The 21,236-nt window shown below is 38.2% G+C and overlaps 1 protein-coding gene across 5 annotated transcripts in view; it reads right to left on the reverse strand.

Annotated features, from left to right (window-relative positions):
* Nucleotides 1-5,099: 5,099 nt before the first annotated feature.
* septin9a (septin 9a) overlaps nt 5,100-21,236 on the reverse strand; it is a 167,029-nt gene continuing 150,892 nt past the window's right edge. For all 5 annotated transcript variants that reach the window (XM_022671920.2, XM_022671938.2, XM_022671926.2 and 2 more), the window contains 5 exons: nt 15,835-15,952; nt 12,221-12,316; nt 11,225-11,321; nt 9,010-9,061; nt 5,100-8,200 (listed from right to left, as the gene is read on the reverse strand). In XM_022671920.2, the coding sequence (XP_022527641.1) occupies nt 8,068-8,200; nt 9,010-9,061; nt 11,225-11,321; nt 12,221-12,316; nt 15,835-15,952 (496 nt within the window). In that variant the 3' untranslated portion in view covers nt 5,100-8,067. The remainder of the gene's footprint in view (nt 8,201-9,009; nt 9,062-11,224; nt 11,322-12,220; nt 12,317-15,834; nt 15,953-21,236) is intronic.

Genomic DNA, 21,236 nt, shown 5'->3' on the forward strand with positions numbered 1-21,236 from the left:
ATGTTGCTGCATCTTCTGCAAGAACAATTAAGGTTATCACATGTTTAAAAAAGATTTTTATTGAAAGTTGTTGTACTTTGCACCAATGATGCCGAGTGTCCTAATTTACTTTCTGAATCTTCGTGTGTTTATTGTTTCTCACCATGTTAAAACAACTGAAAGAAAACAGGCCAGCTGATGCTGGTTGACTATTAAAGACCAGCATTAACAAACTGTTCTACCAGCACAACCAGCAATCATCAAGCTGGACGAACAGCATCCCCAAGCTAGACCAAGAGGATGACCAGCATCACCAAGCTCATCAACCATCACAACCAGTATCACCAAGCTTATCAACCAGAACAACCAGCATTCATCAAGCTGGAGGAACAGCATCACCACGCTAGACCAACGAAATGGTCATCTTTTCCAAGCTCATCAACCATCATGATCCAGCATCACCAGGTTGGTTTGCCAGAATAACCAATATCACCAAGCTGGTGAACAAGCACAAGCAGCAACACCAAGCTGATTGACCTGCATGACCAAATGTAAGATATGCTTTGCTGGTCAAGAGTTTGTTAACCAGGTAGCTTATCAGCATAGTTTTTTTTGGTGTGTGGACGATTCATTTTTCAACCACCTTGACCATCAAACATGGCCTGTGTAATAAAACCACTCCAGATGATTCAGAATGCAGCAGCACGTTTGCTCTTTAACCAGCCAAAGCGGGCACATGTCACCCCACTGCTCATTGAGCTCCACTGGCTACCAGTTGATGCTCGTATCAAATTCAAAGCTCTTACAATCGCCTACAAGGTGATGACAGAACAGCTCCTTCCTACCTGCACTGATCACTCCTGAACGCTTACGCTACCTCCCGGCCGCTGCTCTCCTCCAATGAACGTCGCCTCGCTTTACCAAACAAACATTCACACAAAGCAATCCAGACTGTTCTCATACAGAGTTCCCCAACGGTGTAACAAAGTACCTTCCACTACCAGATCAGGAGAATCTCTCACTATCTTTAATAAACTCCTGAAGACAGAGCTCTTCAAAGAGCACTTACTCTCCTAACACCTCTAACACACTAACTACTTCTAACCTCATTCCCTTCTTCCCCTGCTTTACTCCTCTATCCTATTATCTCCCTTTGACCTCCTTTAGGCCCTATCTAAAGATGTTTTTACCTTTAACTTCTATTACTTTTGTACTTCACTATTGTAAGTCGCTTTGGACAAAAGCGTCTGCCAAATGTAATGTTATGTAATGTAAATCAAACACCAGATTAAACCTTCCAAAACAGGCCAGATTTTAAGGATGGGGTGACTGTCGCTTCTATTGAAATCAGATTCACTCAGAGGTTTGATCCATTGAAATGGTCAGTTTTTAAGGGATTCTGAAGAATGGTGGGCAGCGTCGCCTCCTGTTGGCCTCCAAAACCAGGCCATAAAGAGAGGCTGCATCAGTTCCACCAGCCACACCACCACTACAGCAAAACCAACATTTTCCCATCTTCATTTCTCTTTATTTCTCTGTGCACTCCAGACGATTCAGATGGAAAGTAAAAGTGATTAAAACTGAAGCTAAAAGAAGACACAGATAATGAAAAAGATTCGAGAAGATAAATCCTGCAGCTGTAGAAGTTTGGCACGCTATAGCAGAATCAGTCTCCAATGCTTTTCTTCACGTGCCAAGGTTCTTGCCCACATTGTTGACATGGTAAACACACACACACACACAAACACACACATACACAAATATTTGCACGTGCCAGCACAGCACAGACAACATTCACACACACTTAATCCACATGCATGGCACCTCGCTGTCGCCTCAAATGCTCTGAGCTAGCGAGAACAGTGCTAACTCTGATTAGCCTAATTATTAACAGTCATTAGCCTCAGGCAAAGCCATCACATGAAGGGGAAGTGAGGAGGGAGGACCCCACTCTCTCCCTCTGCTGTGCAGCTTTCTGGCTACGACAATCTACATGACTGCACAGCAAGAACGACGCCAAGCTAGCTGTGCTCTCTCTCTCTCTTACGCTAAACCCTGGCATCAACAGCTAAGAGCCTTCAACTCTGAAACTGCAGTCTTCTACAGCAGCCAGCACTTTGCCTTTGTTCTTCAGAGACAGGCATGTGCTCACTCTTAAACTTGTTCAGGGGAATTTTTAGTTTTATTTTTAGCGATGTGAAGCGAAGGGTCCTGAACCGCTGGACTGGACTTTATGACCCCCTTTGCGACCACAAGCCCCCCACCACTCTGGACGTAATTGAATTTGCAGCTGCCTTCTAATCAGGATAGGGGGAATTAACATACGCTGCCATCCCTCTCCTGCATGTCTGAGTGTCTGGCACTGAGCCAGCAGACGGAGAGGATGGAGGAAAAAGGAAAACAGAAAAACGGGGGGAGGGGCAGCAAGGTGGCAAAGAAATGGGCAGAGGAAAAAAAGAGGAAAAGAAAACGACAGACGGAGGAAGCAGCAATAAAGAAACAAATGAAACAGACAAACAGAGACGAGGTCTTCCTCTAATGCACCTTCATCAACATCAAACAAAGCATTAAGATCTTAAAAAGCCAAAATCCAAAGTAGCGGTAATTAGTGCAGTGTCTGTATGCAAATTAGTGAGGCGGAGTCAGAAATGGAACCCTCAGTTTTATAAGGGGGAGGAGGGAGACAAGATAGATCTTTCTAGAAATGTCTCGCAGAGGCATGATATGGTTGATGTTACATGAAATAGTTAAAAATGTGACGCATGACGAATCAGACATCCTTTAAGATGTTTTACTCTCGTCGTCAAAGAAATACACTGGCTGACCAAAAAAAAGGTCACACACTCTGTTTCATTGGTCTGCCTTTACTTTTGATTGCAGCACACATTTACTGTGGTATTGTTTCAATAAGCTTCTGCAATGTCACAAGATTCATTTTAATCCAGTGTTGCATTAAATTTTCACCAAGATCTTGTAATGGCAACGAGTCTTTCACATCTCTGTGGAGGAATTTTGGTCCACACTTCTTTACAAAATTATTTTAATTCAGCCATATTGGAGGATTTTCAGCATCATCTCAATTCTTACTACTTAAACTTTGACAACGCCACTCCAAAACCTTTATTTAGTTTTTTTAACTTATTCAGAGGTGGATTTGTTTATGTGTTTTGGATCATTGTCCTGCTGCAGAACCCAAGCACATCTGAGCTTGAGGTCATGAACAGATGGCGGACAGTTTCTGATTCTATCTGTCACAGCAAGTTGTCCAGAACCTGAAATTGAATCAGTTAATTAATTAACTGAGCAGTCTTTTCTTATTGTGATGGACATCATCTAGAAATTTGGTCAGAACTGGTTATATGCAAAGTAAAACATTGCAATGTATGTGTTATATTACATTTCATTGTATTTAGTGGACACTTTTATCCAAAGCGACTTACAAATAACAAGGTATATTGGCAATTGAGGACATAAAATCCAAGTTCAAAGGAAACCATTTATCAGGGCCTGAAAGAGGCCAGAAGCATAATATTGGGATACAGGAAGAAATTAAGAAGAAAAAGAAGGGAAAGAAGGACGTCAGAAGTAGTTAGTTTGTTAGAGGGTGTTAGGAGAGTAAGTGCTCTTTGAAGAGCTCAGACTTTAGAAGGTTCTTGAAAGTAGCGAGGGACTCTATAATTTAGGGTCTCTGTTGCACATCCATCACCTTGTGCTCCATACTTTACCTGTAAATGTTTTCTTAAGGTTTGTACTTGGGGAAGTAAAATCAACCTGTACAGTGCCTCTTTCAAACAGTGTGTGATGTTGCTCTGTTACAATGTGTTTCTAAGCACGCGGATGCCTCAAGTGGTTTCTAGGGTGTTGCTAATCTTGCTGACTGTAATGGTGTTTCATGTGACTTCTGTCATCCCAAGTTGCACCCAATCCTCCTGTAGAGCTACACTCCGGCAGGTTTTAACTGCAACTTAAACTTCACACTCCATTCAGCTAATCAAATAGTTTAGGGTCGTTGTCTTGAAGTATCCAGCCCCGGCGCAACTTCAACTTTCTCATTGATTCTTGAACATTGTTCTCAAGAATCTGTTGATATTGACTGGAATCCATGAGACCCTCAACTTTAACAAGATTCCCAGTACCTGCACTGAATACTCAGCCCCACAGCATGAACTACCACCAGATTTTACTGTGGGGAAAAGAGTTTGTCTTGAAAATCCTGTGTTCTTTTTCCGCCATGCATAAATAACCACCCTCCAAAAAACTCAATTTTAGTTTCATCAGTCCACAGCACCTTATTCCAAAATAAAGCTGGCTAATCCAAATGTGCTTTAGCATACCTCAAGCGACTCTGTGGCGTTTGCTCAGAAAAGGCTTCTGCTGCGTTACTCGCTCATACAGCCTCTCCTTGTGCAAACTGCGCTGAATAGCTAAATAATACACAGTGACTCCATCTGCAGAAAGATGATGTAGGTGTTTGGAGCTAGTCTGTGGTCTTAGGGTTGACTATGACTGTTCTCACCATCCTTCTCTTCTGATTATCTGAGATTTTTTCTTGTTCTGTCACTTCAGCTCTTAACTAGAACTGTGTCTGTGGTCTTTCATTTCCTCACTCAGTTCCTCACAGTGGAAAATGACAGCTGAAATCTCTGTGCTTTTTGTATCCTTCCCCTAAACCATGATGTTAAACAATCTTTGTTTTCAGGTAATTTGAGAGTTGTGTTTTGAGGCCATGTCGTCACTCTTTAGAGAAAATGCAAAGAATAGAAAAACTTGCAATTGGCACCTTAACCTTTTCTTATAATTGGACTTGTGGAGTTGTGTAATTGTGTCATCTAGGTGCACAGACTTTTTCTTACCACTGTACATAAGTATTTTGTGTATTGCTTATCTGGGCAGTAAATACTGATACTAAAATAAATATTAACTTTAATACAAAATGTAGTAGTTTAATGTTATCAACAACATCTTAAGTTCTCTCCTCATGTGAGTCTAGTATCATTATTTATTAACATTTTGTTTTATTATAAAGTCAGTGGATCAGTTTGCAACCTTTTAATAATCTTACCAAGCAAATACTCACACAATGTCAGAATATTTGCTTAAAAACACACCAACATTTCAAATAAAGTTCATATTTAATCTTTATTTCTTTAAAATAACATATCAAAGATATTTGTGTTACTCTTAATACCAGTAGAAAAAAAATGAATCACTATGGATATACAGCACAGGACAACACAAATATTGCTCTAATTAAAAGCAGTTGGAAGGTTTGGGAAAGGCCTTAATAAAAACAAGTGGGATTTTCTCCATTCTCAGGACAGGCATGGCTTCTATAATGGAAGGGCGAGAGGGGCTTATTAAGGCACAGTGGCGGCATTCACGTCAGAGTGATAACACACATATACTGTATATAAATCTGGACAGGTAGAGAAAAACGTGAAAATACTGATTTCAAATAAAAACGGTCTTAGACAGACCATGTTTAACTGAAGAAGAGAACAGAGATCCTTGTGCTGCTCAAATAAATCTGGACTGTTACTCGGTTTATACATATTTTTAGGCAATGCAGAAACAGCAGAGGATTCTGAATGGTGTTTTTTTTATTCATTTTTTTTATCTTTATTCAAAAGATTTGGGTTTGGCGAAATAACTTTTGACTGAACAACAGATATATCTTCTTCAATATGAAAATTTGTTTTCTTAGTTTTCTGTTGGAGCTACAAGGCTAATGTTGCTAAACCTAGAGGTCTTTCCTGTAAATACAAGCCAACACACTTTTCTCAGTATTTTAGTTTTAGTCAGCTTAGCTTAGCTTGGGTTCAGGTTTAAGTTTATCTGGCTAAACTGAGAAATCCTGCTTTTTCGCAAGTCTTGGTAAATGTTAATGATGTTCAGGGCATAGTAAGAATTACAGCAACCTAGAAACATTACAGCACCTTACTATACTGGGATCTACATATAAGGGATCGACCACTTTAAACAATGTTTCCCAGGCTAAACAATGAAGTTTGCTCATTTCAACTGATTATAATGTAGAGATTAGACTGAGCTGAAACATACAAATACGTCTCTTAATGCATTTTGAAAAAAGTGTTGGTGTAAACTGATGTCTAATGTTTGTAAACCACATTAGCCTTATGAATCCAAAAGAAACAAATTCAAGACACCCAAGAAATACTGACTGATTATCTACATGTGGGATAAATTTAAGTTATGTATATTGTATTGTTATGCAAATCTACCAAATTGTCCTGCAGACCATTCTTGATCTTCTAGTGCACGGCTCACCCATCTTATCCACAAAGGGCCAGTGTGATTTCACATTTTCTCTCCAATAAACAATGGGTTAGTTATAAAGAGTGCAGCCACACCTTCCCTTTATGGATATTTGGGGTCCCCTGATCTAGCCGGAATGTCTATTTTTGCATGTTGAACCATATTCACCAATAAATAAGCCCACAGGCATTGGAACATCTCAGAAATGTCCTTGGACTGGACGCAAGTGTTGAATTTTGGCACTAAAACGTTTAAAATCAGCAATTAACATCTAATAATTTCATCAGTTATGTGCAATCTACTACCCATCTCTGATCCCTTCACCCTCCCGCCTCTAATCAGGGCAGCACTGATCTGATCTGAAGCTGATCTGATCTGTTGATGGTTTAAGTATATACAGAGCACAGTGAAAACAAGAAACCATGCTGTGTCCCATAATCAGAAACAATTAAAAGAAACATTATTAAACACAAGTTAACCCCCTCGAGGCCACCTCGGCAGTGCTGCGGCACACTGGGCATACTAAAAGCACTCTGGAAGTGGACAGGTAAGTGGCAGTGCTCATGTGGTGGAGGAAGAGTGATGTGTAATTTTGGATGCAGCACAGTTCAGGGACAGTTAGCCGATAAATGTTAATGCCGAGACTAATGCACGTGACAATGAATGAATCTGGGAGCATCATTAGCGTTCATTCATCCTTAAGTCATGGCACTTACTTGAACTACTGCTGTAAGAAAGCAGACACACACACACACAAGGGCACATACGCACACCCACACATACCTGTGCACTGGTGTTGGATAAAGTAACCTAATGTTCCAACAGACACTGTTGGTGGTCTTAAGTGAATTGGGGCTTTGTTGCAAGCCTCATCATTTTCTCCCAAAATCTTTAGGCTTTCTGAAAAGGTTTCTGAAAGCAGTTTTAAGGCTCCACATTTTGATTAATTTTAAATTTAAAATGATTTACCTGATTTATCCATTATGCTCCGCCAACAAACGTATTCTTTTTTAGCTTCTGCAACTAAAAAAGTATGTTTAAAAAACTTCTATTCAAGCCAGTAAGAAACTGTGGTGTTCTTAGACAGTGCTATTCATTGTTAATTTATAAGATTGATTTTTTTTTTTTCTCATTTTGTGTTGTGGAGCTAATATTGATAAGGATACTCTACAGCATTCTGGAAATAACAGATGTGCATAAATTAAATAAATACATTTATTATAATTTTAGTATTACAAAATATTATTTAATTAATAATATATATTAAAATACATTATAGTCTTACTAAGATGTGTACTTGAGTTTCTTATAAGGCTAAATAGGAATTTTCCAGAATGTGTGCCTGCAGGTCAACATTCTAAACAACCAGCAGCTCACCTGATTTCCACCTGTTTATTTAACTGATCAGTCATCGAACAGCTGACAACACACATGAGCTTCTGATTGGCTGACATGAAAAGCTGTAGCCATTCAAGCCCTTTGCTGGTAAGATTAGACCGTCCTGCTCTATAAAAAACACATTTGTGGGCGGAGATTAAACAAATCAATGTAAAAGGCAAATGGCTCAAAATGAAAGAGCATGTGTGTGTGTGTGTGTGTGTGTGTTTCACTCTTCTCTAAGTAGGGTAGTGTGAGGGGGAAATGGTCCTCAGAGGGGAAATGATGAAAGCTGAGTCCACAGTCAATGGGCGGGTCCTGCTGCGGCTGAAGAACAGGGCGGAGCGCAGCAGTGGCAGCTGGAGTGCAGGTGGAGGAGCACAGAAGAAGAGGATGACTGACGGAGGCAGAGAGAGAGAGAGAGGTATGAAGGCTCTACATCTCGTGAGAGGATGGGTTGTGTTCGGCCAGTCCGTTAGCCTGCAGGTTGTTCTCGTTAAGACGGCGGACGCGGTACATTTCGTAATGGATGCTGCTGGTGATGTCCTTGATGTTCTGCATGTGGGTTCTGTACAGAAATCACAGTCAGGGATTGAAATCAGATCTTAATTATAGTTTATTATTCAGTGTTGGTATTCTGCTACATTGGCGCAAAAGTTACTAAGGTATACACACATTTTAAGATGCTGACTAATTGCCACTTTATTTTTTAATCTATTTACCAAATATAAAAAACTATAAAATAGTACATAGTTGCAATCTAAATGATAAACCTCTCATTGCAAATTAGGTTTGTTAGCATTAACAAATGTTAAATGCTAACAAACCTATTAAATAATGTTCACAATTCATACTTGAGGTAAAATATTCTAGTAATCATGATATTGATTTAAAGTCATATTAGCCAGCACAAAGCCAAATCATCAACATTGTCCAGGCACATTTTCAGGTCCAATGTCAATGTCTGTATTTTACTGGCAGAATCATAATTTTTCCACACTGTCAGTTTAACTAAACACTAAAAGGTCCACAAGGGACACACTGAAAACAGCTAGCGACGTATTATTATTTTTTTAATCTTGTAATAAATATATAGTTACTTGGCTGTCATGAAAGTTTTAGATTTCTAAAAAGGTATTTTAAAGATTAAATATCAGTGTTTTCACATGAATGTCTGGCATCCTGAATTAAAACTTGCCATAATTTACTTATTTATAACTTTTGTGTACATTGTTAACAACATTTCAGCCTAAAGGCATTTACTGATGAAATCCGCTTTAGGCTACAGTCTATATTTTGTGGGTTAAAGTTTCTGAATATTAAATAGAAAAAACACAAATTCCAAATTATAACAAATAGACAAAGATTTCTGAATACCTGATTAGGAGGTCTCGCAGGTAAGCAAACTCACAGTGGGCAATATTCTCAACTGCACAGAGAAACAAAAACAAACACATAAAACTACAGTTACACTCAAAGAACAATGATACATGCATTCATTCCTGTTTCTCTACTTTTTAAACAATAAGAAATGGACCTATATACATTATTAATTTTATGAATATTCTACTGCAGCAGAATAAATGTTAAAGTAACTTAGTTTTACATTAAAAAACATTTAGTAAAATAAGAAGTCTGTAAACTTTTGTCAGTTTTGTAAACAACTTATAAAGAAATATTAAGGTAAAAAAATTATCATGTAATAATACAAAATAGCAAAACAAAAATCTATCAAAATAATCAGAAGATTTTACACAAAAAAAAAAGCTTCACATTAATAACAGACTGCTTTGAAGACAGAATACTGCTGCTATCATATGATTTTTTTAAACATTAGATTACAAGTGTCACAATATATTGAGTACGATATTTTATAGCACTCTCCCAGCATCATTTCTGCAGGTTTTTCTTTTATTAGCCACAAGGGGGGGCATGAGGGTAAGAGGTGATGTGATAAGACATCACGCATTTCATTAATTTAATTTCTCCTGAAGCCTTCCTGGAAAGATAAGGCTGACGTCCTGACAAATTCTGTGTGACGAACGTGCAGCGGGAGAATTGTGTGTATAAATTATAGATTGTGTCAAAGTCAATAAATGAGCAGGAGAAAGCCACCGTACAGCAGCAGCTCTGAAACTTCCGGGGCCGGAAATTAAAGCTAGTGTAAAAAGAGGGCTTTAATATGAGGAACTGCGCTCCTCACACACACAGAGTAATTAACATGTCATTTTTCCTCAGAAACTCTTTAAAAATAGAAAGTCAGCCTTTCACTACTGACTGAAACTGAAGAAAAAATCTTTGATTTGCTAAGAGACTGTGAAGTGAGCTCATTAGGAAACAAAAAGAGGGCATTTGTCTTTTTAACAACTGATATCCTCTTAGAATTTATACCCTTCAAACTATCTTACTTGGAATAAAAAAAAAAAACAGGCTTTTGATAAACAAAGAAAACTGCTGCTAGTTACTAACAAAAAAATACAATGTGTGGCCTGTGGCTTGATTTCCATGGTAGCACATTTACAAACACTGGCACAAATATTTAAAATCAGCTTAAATTACTGTTTTTTTCTCACTGTAAGGCGCATGGGGTTATGAAGCGCACTGTTAATAAATGTTTATTTTCTGGTCTACTTTCATACACAAGGCGCACTGGATTATAAAACACATTTTAAGCAACACTTGTAAGGAACAGGGGTGTTGCCATGTTTCCCTTTTAATTGAGCAGGTCTCATCACGGGGAGAGCTAAGTAAACAAATTTATTTGGGTGAGTAAAGCACTTCTGTTTATTTACAGTAAGCTTAGATTTTCAATGTTTTCAACAGCACGATTAGCAGCAGCCCTAGCTGCAGTTAGCAGCAGCACTAGCCCTGATTAGCAGCAGCATTAGCCAGCCCTAGTTAGCAGTGTTAGCCACTGGTATCACTTGACACCACAGTTAGCAGCAGCGCTTATCGATTGTAAATGACACTCAACAGCGCTACACTAAGAAACCCTAAATGTTTAGTTAACCCAGAGCATTATTAGCTAGCGGTTTGTTTCACGTAGCTCTCATAGTTCTAACATGGTAAACACACAGATTGTTGTCTGATATCCTCACAGAGCTAGTGCTAAGCACGGTTAGCGGCTATGCTAACACTGCTCCAGCCACGATGCCAGTAAAACTCCTGTATAACGCTGCACTTCAGCAGACTGGCTTTACTGCTCCTTACAACCTGACTGGTAAAATTCATACATAAGGCACACAGTCAAGTTTTAGGGATAATTAAAAGATGTTAAGTACCCCTTATAGTGGTGAAAAATACAGTAGTGGAGAGAGCAAAAAATGTATATCAAACAATGACAAGTTTTAAGTCATACTGCAGTGTGGCACTTTACTATCAAATGAAATAAAGTGTGAAATAAAGTGATTTCCAGCTGAAATATGTGTGCTGTATAAGGCTAAGGATCACAACGTTAGCTAAGCCAATGTGTTACATAACGTTAACTAAGCCTCAGTGTTGCAAATTCACTTGCTGAGTTACTGTAGCCATAGTCTCTGAATTAAGCAGAGGTGAGAAAAAATACAGAGGAATAAGACGCCAAAAGTCACACCTTCTATGGTTCCCCATTTGGTTTTCCGCCCCAGCAGCCTCCTCCCGTTCACCTGGTACTCCTGATCACTTCCAACAACCGCAAACGGAATCATCTCCTGCAGATCCAGAGAATATGCTCAATTCTTTATTTTTCATAGAACAGAGATACTACTCAGTACCAACATCTGCCATGATACAATGCAATCATTATAATCAGAAGTTTGAGGTGTGTTGAGGTTATGTGCCAATCTGAGACTTGTATTCATTTTGGAACATTCTTGTTTTTGGATTAGAACTTATATACTATTATACTATATAAGTGTTTTGGCCAAAACATATATATTATTTAATACAATTAATAGCATTTGTAACCGCTTCATGATACAAAGTATTCAATACATAAATGACCACAATAAACAGAAATATGTTTGGAGAAGTGAAGATGTGGCTGTGATTGTGAATAATGAAGAAGGATGTCATTAATTCTATATTTTAACAAACTAAAAGCAAGGTGGTTGAAACCTGGACAAAACAGGTTGTTCCAAGAGAATGAACCCACACACATCTGGGATGGGCTAGTTGTGGATGAATAAAGCAGGTTAACATTAAGCTTTTGAAAATTCCTGACTTTAACCGTATTTACAATATGTACTGTAATTAAGTGTCAGGTTTAATTCAGAATACCAACAATTTGATCCAAACATAAGTCTGCTAAAAGCTTAATAATGGCTACAAGAGCATCTAGTGATGGTGCAACTATCTAAGAGACGTTCAACGTAACCTTAGCAGTGTTGCACTATATTTTTTGACACTGTTGATTTAAAAAAATAAATAAAAATAAAGCTGCACCAATTATTTTTCTACTAAACATGTATGTTTACTCTGTTGAAAGATCACTTTAAAGAAATCACTAAACGCCTAATATTGCCACGACTCATCCAAGACTCCATCAGACCAGTACAGAACACAGTACACCTCTAACAGTGGATCAATGCTGCCTGTAGACTGCACTTACTCGTATTTTCTCATTGATCAGTCTGTCCTCTGCATCCTCATCAAACTCCTTCTGAGGATAAACGTCGATACTGTTGGCCCGCAGCTCTTCCCTGATCTGCACACACGAACACACACACAAATACACACCTGTATGTGAGTAAAGGTACTTTATGCTAAGAGAATATCTTAACACATACATTCAATCAATAGGATGAGTGAAAAAGGTAGCATCAGATTAATACAGGTGCATCTCAAAAAATATTCATAATATTGAAAAGTAAATTTAAGCCAGCATCTCAGAAAATGTAATATTATATGAGACCAGCTGGGACTTTTGGCGATGTGAGCAGTGTGCCAAGTCCTGCTGGAAAATGAAATATCAATCCAGATGCAGATAACACAGTGGACCAACACCAGCAGATTAGATGACTGATTGTAGAAACTTCACACAAGACCTTAAGCAGTTTGGACTGTATGTCTCTCCACTCTTTCTCCAGACTCTGCTCCCTTGATTTACAAATTAAACTCAAAATGTACTGATAATCAGTGATGGTTTGCGAAGCTGAGTCATCTGCTGTTGTTGATCCACTGTCAAGTCCATAGTCAGCGCATCTACCAGGACATTTTACAGCACATTATACTTCTCTCTGCTGACGAGCTTTATGGAGATACAGATTTAATTTCCTAGCAGGACTGCCAAAGTACCAAATGGTCTTAAATAATATTTCCATTTTCTGTGATACTGATTGAGTTTTAAACCAACATTAAAATAAACAAAACCTGATAAAGAAGAGGAAAAAAACTACTACTACTAATAATAATAATAATAATAATAATAATAATAATAATAATAAATAAATAGGAAGAATTAGAACGAACAATTATTATAAGCTGCTGCCTATAACAAAATTCAAAAAGCCAGTTCAACTTTGTGCAGAACATTATCTAACAAAACACTGTCACATATGTAGTGTCCTAGGTAGTACAACAGTGGATAAGTAATGACAGATTACACACACAAAAAAAAAACTGAACTGAAATTTAACTGAGCTGCCCAGGTCTAAACACTTTGTGAAAAATCTCAATGTTCTGATTTGGGTTCCCCGCTCCCCCCTTGGCTTCCTGTCTGATATCAGAAATCAGAGATTGTAGAAATCATTTAATTCAATAACTAAACTTTACATTAAACGAAGTTTCTTTAGAACTTCATACTCTTCTTCATACTCTTTTCTTCATCTCCTCTCTCTCCTTCTCTCTCCTATTTCAAATAAAAAGTTCAAATTTGATTAATGGAATCAAAAGTGTTTTTCCCCCCTATAGCAGGGCTCATCACAATTACAACCATTTGAAGCATCTTCATTTTTAGAGAGTAGCACCATATAAAGCATTAATTCTGACAGAATAATTGCAACTGTTAGCTGCTTTTCCCTCAAACAGCAGATCTGTTCTAACAGTGGCTGTCAGTGAGCTCTAAAGGGAGCAGATGATTGAGGATTTCTCTCCTCAGTGTTTATGAACACATGGAGCGCTGCTGTAGTTCGTTTCCAATAATAGCCGTTTAAATGAATGGCTGTCTTTTTCAATTACGCCTCTCACATTCCCTCCTTCAGGCTTCACCATCAAATATCTCTTTAATATGCCTACGCCTTGCTGTCAAAGACAGGAAGTGACATCCCACATTTCCGTAGTTGCCACATCAGCAGCTTTGGCCAATCCCTGACCTCAGATGAAACTGCTCATCCAATCAGACTTGACCCTTGAGAGAGTCCTGCATATAAAATTGTCATTTTTTCCTTTTCACTCGTCTGTTGGTGGAGCTGGAGCCAGAAAATCTGGGCTGTGTTTCAGAAAGCTCAGAGGGTTTCCCAGAGAGAGAGAGAGACACAGACCTGCTGTTAGAACTCACGGCCAGCAAACAAACACAGCAAACGCTTAACACTTACTTCTGCAACACTGACACTAACATGATTATGTGAGCTACGACACTGTACAACACAGTGTTATCCATCAAATAAACAAAATTCTGAATTCACTTTAGAACACTTTCCTTTCTTTCATTTTTATATTGTCATACAGCATGATATACCAAAAACCACAAAACATAGTTTACATGATGGTTAAAGGAATAGTTTAGCAAGCAATAAAAATAATTTATTATTGCTTATTTATCAATTAACCAGATGCAGGACAAAAATGTCAAATCTTTTAGTTTGCCTCTTTTGTTCAGAATGAAGGACGGTGGCCAGAACATATTCACATTCATGTGGATATTAAGAAATGTATCCACTAGGGGGCAGCCCGGAGTCAAACGTTTCAACACCATCCAACAAGAGCTGAAAGAGACAATGGCTAAAAAGCATAACATTTTTTTAAAAATAAGTTCTAAAGAACTTTCTTTTCCGACAGAGTTTCTTTTCCATTCATATGGCAATTGGCTACCCAACATATTTCTGTGATACTGCTCCTTCTGTCTGTGTTTCTCAGCTTGAAGTGAATGTGCACAAATACAAACAACTAATAATGGAGAGCATGGGCAGGGGGGTCTGTCCATCTACATTTATATTTTACATCACCAATCCAATCTCTGAAAACATGTTCACGAAAGGGCAAAGGGATTGGGTTAAAAACAAAAATTTAACCATATCTACAGCGCTCAACATCAATTTTAGAATGTGTTAAAAAAAGTCTATCCGTCTTTTAACTTTTCTTCTATATTATTTATTTTTTATTGCTCAGTACAAAACATTGTGACTTTACATAGCACACGCTGCTTTACCATGATTTCCAAATTAAAATCTGTGTAGAATGAAGATGTTTGAACATAATCGGTATTATCAGAGAACTGTTGCTGACCCTAGAGCTAGTGCTCTACATTAAGAGCGTTAAAGATAGAAAGGCAATGTTTCAACAGACTGGAAAATAAAGCACATCGTTTTGGCCCTAATTTACTTTCGGATTCCTGTGCTTTATGCTGGTCTTCATCAGCTTCTTTGAAAGTGACTAGAAGGGTCTCGAGACAACAAATTTACTAAGCCAGCTGAACCTCTACAAAAGCAGCCGAGCATAGCAACCGTAAAAACACAGGCCAGCTGTTCCCAATCATGCAAAAAAAAAAAAAAAAAAAAGTTTTCTGGGCTAAAAGCTCAAAAGGGCTTGAAGCAAACTTGCAATTCCCAAATGAACAAGATTTAATTACAGCATTACTAAAATATTTTGGAAAAAGTTTAAATGAGATTTGAGATGAATTTTATTACATATTAACATTATTCAGTATTTAAATAGAGTGCAAACTGGGAATAAGAATAGAGTATAGCAGTTTTGTGGAGATCATTAAATTAAGCTCTAACAGCTGAAAAAGATTTCACCACAGCTATTGAGTGATTTTAACTGAACCATTATTTATTTTTAATATTATTATATTGTATTATATGCTTTTATATAATTTATTGTTTACTGTTTTAATAACAGCTGTGTTTTGCTGTCCTGATGTGTGTTTTGCATGGAGACTGCAGAAGCAGAGCAGTTTACTTTCAGCAGCACATTTTAAAAATGACAATAAGGACAGCATATCATTAAAACCAGTAACCCTTTCTTAGATCACAAAGATGGTTTAATTAATGTTTAGCTGCTGACCTTCTTCTTGAAGAAATCTCTCTCCTCCAGGGTCAGAGTATCTGCCTTTGCGATGACCGGGACGATGTTCACCACTTTACTGAGACGCCTCATAAACTCCACATCCAGCGGCCGCAGACTAAAAGAGTGAAAGAAGGAGAAATGGGAAGAATTACACTTTCTAAAGCTAATTTACATTTATTACGATTATGTTAACATCTAGGTGCATTCAAACACTCACAACTCCCTAATTCCATCTTTATGGGATTTTAAAAGTTGTATGATAACTAAGAATGCAATGGCACAATAATGTAAATAATCAATACACAATAACAGAATCTAAATGTTCGATACTTACTAATTTTTCGCACATAAAATCCTTTAATTTTCCCAAAAATTAACAGTGTGTCTTTTAACACAGTGCATCTTATTTGTGTGTTTTACCAGTCAGGTTGTAAAGAGCAGTTCAGCCACACCGCCAAACTGCAATGTTATTCAGGAGTTTCAGTAAAGTTTCTCCAGCAGAGTAGTATCTGCCATGTAGCGTGCTCCTATCCTTGGCTAGCACTGTTAGAGCGGTTATCCTCTAATGCTAATGCTCCAGCCTTAGCCGTGGAGAAATTTGTGAATCTAAGTGTACATAAATGAAAGCAAATTACTCAAAAAAATAAACAGTTTTCGAAGAGAAATCTGTAGATTAACATTCAGCGCTCGACTGACTTTAAAAGAAAGTCTTTTTTTTTTATTATTATTACAGTTTTGTTTATTTAGCGTATCTTTACTTGACTTGGTTAGATACCATTAGCTGAATAAGATGTTCCTTATAGTGTCTCTTAAAATGAGTCTTTTAATCCAGGGCACCTTATGTCTGAAAATAGACCAGAAAATAGACGTTTATTGATGGTGCGCTTTATAATACGGTGGGTGCGAAAAATACGGTAAATGTGCAAAAACAAAACTGGAGAGCTAATCACAAATTCTGTTTTAGTTTCTGTTCAACACCACAATCTTGAAACGGCAACAAATGACAGAATTTGCATATAACGTCTGTACTGCATAGGAAAGGTTAGTACTGTGATAAGTAACCAATGGCATAAATACAGTTTATTTGCACACCCAAATTACTTAATGACACTTAATATGTAATTAAGCTATACTCAGTATAGCTAAAATACTCAGTACAGCTAAAATACTCTGTACAGCATGGCCAGCCTGTACGTTGCTCTCTAACTGTCATAGTTGCCCAAAGAAACCCTGCAGCTCCCACACAAACCACACATACATCTGCAACAGTGGGTAAACACCAACCCTTCATTTGTGGTGTAACTATAACAAGACTTAGTGTGACACTGACCAGAGCAGGTGGAACAAAAAAAAAAATCTTCAGCTGGCACACAGCACAGTGTAGGCATACATGTGTGCTGGCTTTTACAGATGTAGCAGAAAAAGGTTCAACAACACCGCATAGCAAAGCCTGGGATACTGGTTGGGTGGTGTGCGAATTGTGGAACATGCGGATGAAGGAGAAATTAGAAGGTGTGAAGAGCTAAGCGACTTAATCATTATGGCACAGGGCTGTGAAGGGCAGCAGTAGTAACTAGCTATTGATGCTAGTGGCTTGAGGAAGAACAAACCACAATCCAGGAAGGGGATTCTGGGCTCACAAAGCTCATCAATGCACATGATCAATGAAGGCAATTAAAGTGATATTATCTTCCTATGTTCCTGAACTGAAAGCAGAAGTAGAAGCAGAGTGGAGAAGGGATAAAATATTGTGTTTAATGGTACCAGTGTGCTGGAACCACCATCCCTGCTAAACCCAATATATTCATTTTAAAAACTGGGGTGTCGGATCGCTTTTTTTTGCGGGAGTTCTTCTGGCCACGTCACGCATCTTACGTCACACGTACAGCCTCTAAAAGAGGATCCGGTTTACTGTTACTGAACACAAGTGGCTGGTAGACCAATGGAGACTTCAGAAGAGGAAACTCAGACCTTAGTTGGTCATTCACTCAAAGTAAAAACAAGGTGCGTAGATGAAGTGAAGTTTTGCCTGAGTGCTTTCTCTCTCTCTCCGACTGAACATAACCGGATTCAGATTCATCCGCTCTGAAAGGAGACCGCATCACACCCACCCAGTTTAAAATGATTCTTTTGCATGCTCGGTGCAGTTACACATTATAACCAGAGAGGGCCTTAAATCAAAAAACTTACATACATCAGCTTTGACAGATGGGAAAAACAACAGAAGGGCTACTTTGACTACTCCATGGTGTATAGGGTTCCATTAGCTGCAGACTGACCAGAGCACACACAATAATTCTATCTGACCAGTAAAATTCATGGATTGGGAAATTCCATTGGTCACTTTTTAGCATATAGGATTGCTTTGAAAAGCTTTGGCCGTTTGCTGCTTTTTTTATGATCTAGGATACAAATACGAAAGGGCAGAGGAACAGGGCTTTTGGGATGCAAGGCAAGTAACAGTGCAGGGGCTCCTTTTATCCATTTTATCTATGCAGGCCAGCACCAGATGAGTGCTTTTGACCATGCAATCAGTATTGGCACTGAAAGCTGAACTCATGACCCTACACATGGCACCAGGAGTGGATAGCTTCAACACCCAGTCTGCTTGAAATGAAACCCAGAAACAGACTTCAACAGGACCAGCGCCTCTGTACTCTGTACCGTTCCAGGCTCGAGAGCAGTGTTCAAAAAAAAAAAAAAATCAACTAGCAACCCTGGAGCAATGGAAGAAGGCTGCCTGGTCTAATGAGTTCAGTTTTCTTATTTACTTCTAATGGAAGGTCAAGAATGAATGTACGGTTTACCTGGGGAAGCAAAAGCACCAGGATACACTGTGTAAAAAGAGACATAGCAGACAAAATGTGATTAAGAGCAACCACATAGTAAACTGCTAAACCTGGGTCTTCATGTAGGCATTGAACTGACAGGACTTTAAGAATTTACTGTTAACATCTAAGTACCAGACCAGGGTATTCACTGGGTACCCTATAGAATTAGAGTTTTTCTGATTGTATGAAACAGACCAAGAGCTTTTCAGTATGTGCTCAATGTTAGGGTTAAAGCTGTAAAACTACATACGAACACTAAGCCTCAGCTTGTAGTAAAGGAAAAATTGAGTACAAATGGAAAACACACGAAGAGGTCCATTCTAAACACTGAGAAACATTTATCTGTTTTCAGAATCAGCCTGTATTATCTAAGCACTACAGCTGGCAGACATCCAGTAAAACTTTTCCTACCCCACAGCAGCAGGAGTAAAGGGGCCTGCTTTATTTTGGAGTTGAAGCTGTTTGTACCATATAGTACATAACATGAGAATGTATACACAAATGCACAAGCTATATGCAGCTTAAATGTACAGCAGACTGTGTAATTAGTTAGACATTTTAACCAAGGCGTTTTAAGAGTCTGGAGAATTCCTGATGTTCAAATGGATATTTGGGCAAGTAACTACCTGCACACTCAGGATATATAAATATCTAAAATGCTGTTTTTTTTTTGTTTTTATCTCAGTAACTGCTTTGTTACGTGATATATTAAAAGCTGTTTGCATATACCTATAAGGCAGGGCTGGGTTCACACCTGATGTTTTAAACTAGTTTAAAGCTTGTATTGTGACTGGACTGCAGTAAAAGGTTACAACCAGGGCAAGGAACAAGTCAAGGGCTTTGTGTAAACATGTCTATTTTTCATATTTACTTTTCTATTTTTTCAGTCTGTTGTCACTACCAATCTGTGCAAACTGCTGCAAATTCTAGGAGATAATGTAATCATCTTTTTGACATTCTGGGCCATGTTGACCCCCATGACCCCCCAAAGGACACGGTCATGTGATACATGAAGTAAAACAGAATTGTAAAAGCTGATTGCATATTTCCTTTACCATTATTTTAGCATAACTTCCAAATATAATTGTTCTTTCACAATCAAAGGTGTTAGAATGGGTTAAGATACGGTGATTGGAAAGGCCATTAAGACACTTGCATGCAAAAAACAGTTTGAGAAGAGAGCAATGAGACTCTACTGCATACTACTACTATCAGTAGTACATACTATTAGAAGAAGGACAATTGTGGTAATGAAGGGAGGGCCATAGACATACCTTTACACTTTGTGACACTTTTAAAACCTCTCCTGCCCGCTCTCACTTCTTTTAGTCACTTCAATTCTAAAATTAAGTTAATTTTAGAATTACTTTGAGTTACTCTCAGTGTTGAATGCACATATCAAGATTTAAGATTTAATCATGATTGCAGCCAGATCAAGAATCTTGTAGAAGAGGTGGATTTATACCTGTACACTGGATGAAGAGATTAATTCAGGAATAAAAAAATATACATAAAATTGAAATCAATTAAATCTTATTGATTGATTGGTTGTTTTCCTTCTGTTTGTTATGCATGGAAATCATTGTGTGATTATTAGAATTGTCTAGACTATTTTTTAGCGCATTTTTTTTTTACATGTGGTCCCACTCCTGCATCATCTCGATTGATTAAACTCCTGCTCCTGCCAAGCTATTCTGACGGGTCCCGCGTGAGTGCAGACCTCTACTTTTAATGATTTTAAGGTGTTAACACCATCCCCCACACCATGTTACCACCTCCAACTTTCCTGGACTGGCGATGACACACAGCAGAATGTGTCATAATGCTGCAGACTGTAAATAATGTATGGTAATGGCGCTTGAAAGGCACTAGAGGGAGCTCTACTGCAACAAAGTGGTCGAAACACTGAAAGTTGGAAGACTCTGCTAAAATGTGATGGTAGCCCACTTCATTTACTGTATATGCATTAGGGCTGCTCCAGCTAGACAACTGGAGCATGTGCAATGACAAGGCAAATGTAGCTCTTTTGCTGCTTGATGAAAAATTTGAAATATACATGATATTCTGTCCTTTCACAAACTTCTGCAAGTTTCAGTGAGCTGTCTTTGAGAAGCTACTGAACAAAAAAGCCAAATGTATTTCAAGTATTTTAGGGTGAATATGTAGTGAAAGGCCAAATAGGGTTAAATGTCCAACTCATGGGATTTAACAAACATTTAATCAATATCAGAATAAACCAATCTTTATATTCTTGGCAAAGATGCATCCATTCTCTCATCTAGCTCTCATAAGCCAATAAAATTACACATGCATGAACAGGAGCCCTGAGCAAGATTAGACTTATCATAGTGAATAATGCATTTTTATTCACTTTCACATGTGCCAAACCACACAGATCAGTCACTGTGACAAGCAGAGTCTAATTATGATGTTGAAAGTTGTATATTTGCGCCGCTGCTTGCGTAAAATAGGGGGATTGATAAATGGGTATCGACTTAGGTAAACACTGCAAGTTGTAGAAATGCAAAGGTTTTCTGCCTCTTCTACAACCTAAACCTTCAGCAAAAA

Source organism: Astyanax mexicanus, chromosome 19 (genome assembly GCF_023375975.1).
Source record: "Astyanax mexicanus isolate ESR-SI-001 chromosome 19, AstMex3_surface, whole genome shotgun sequence".
Lineage (NCBI taxonomy): Eukaryota > Metazoa > Chordata > Actinopteri > Characiformes > Acestrorhamphidae > Astyanax > Astyanax mexicanus.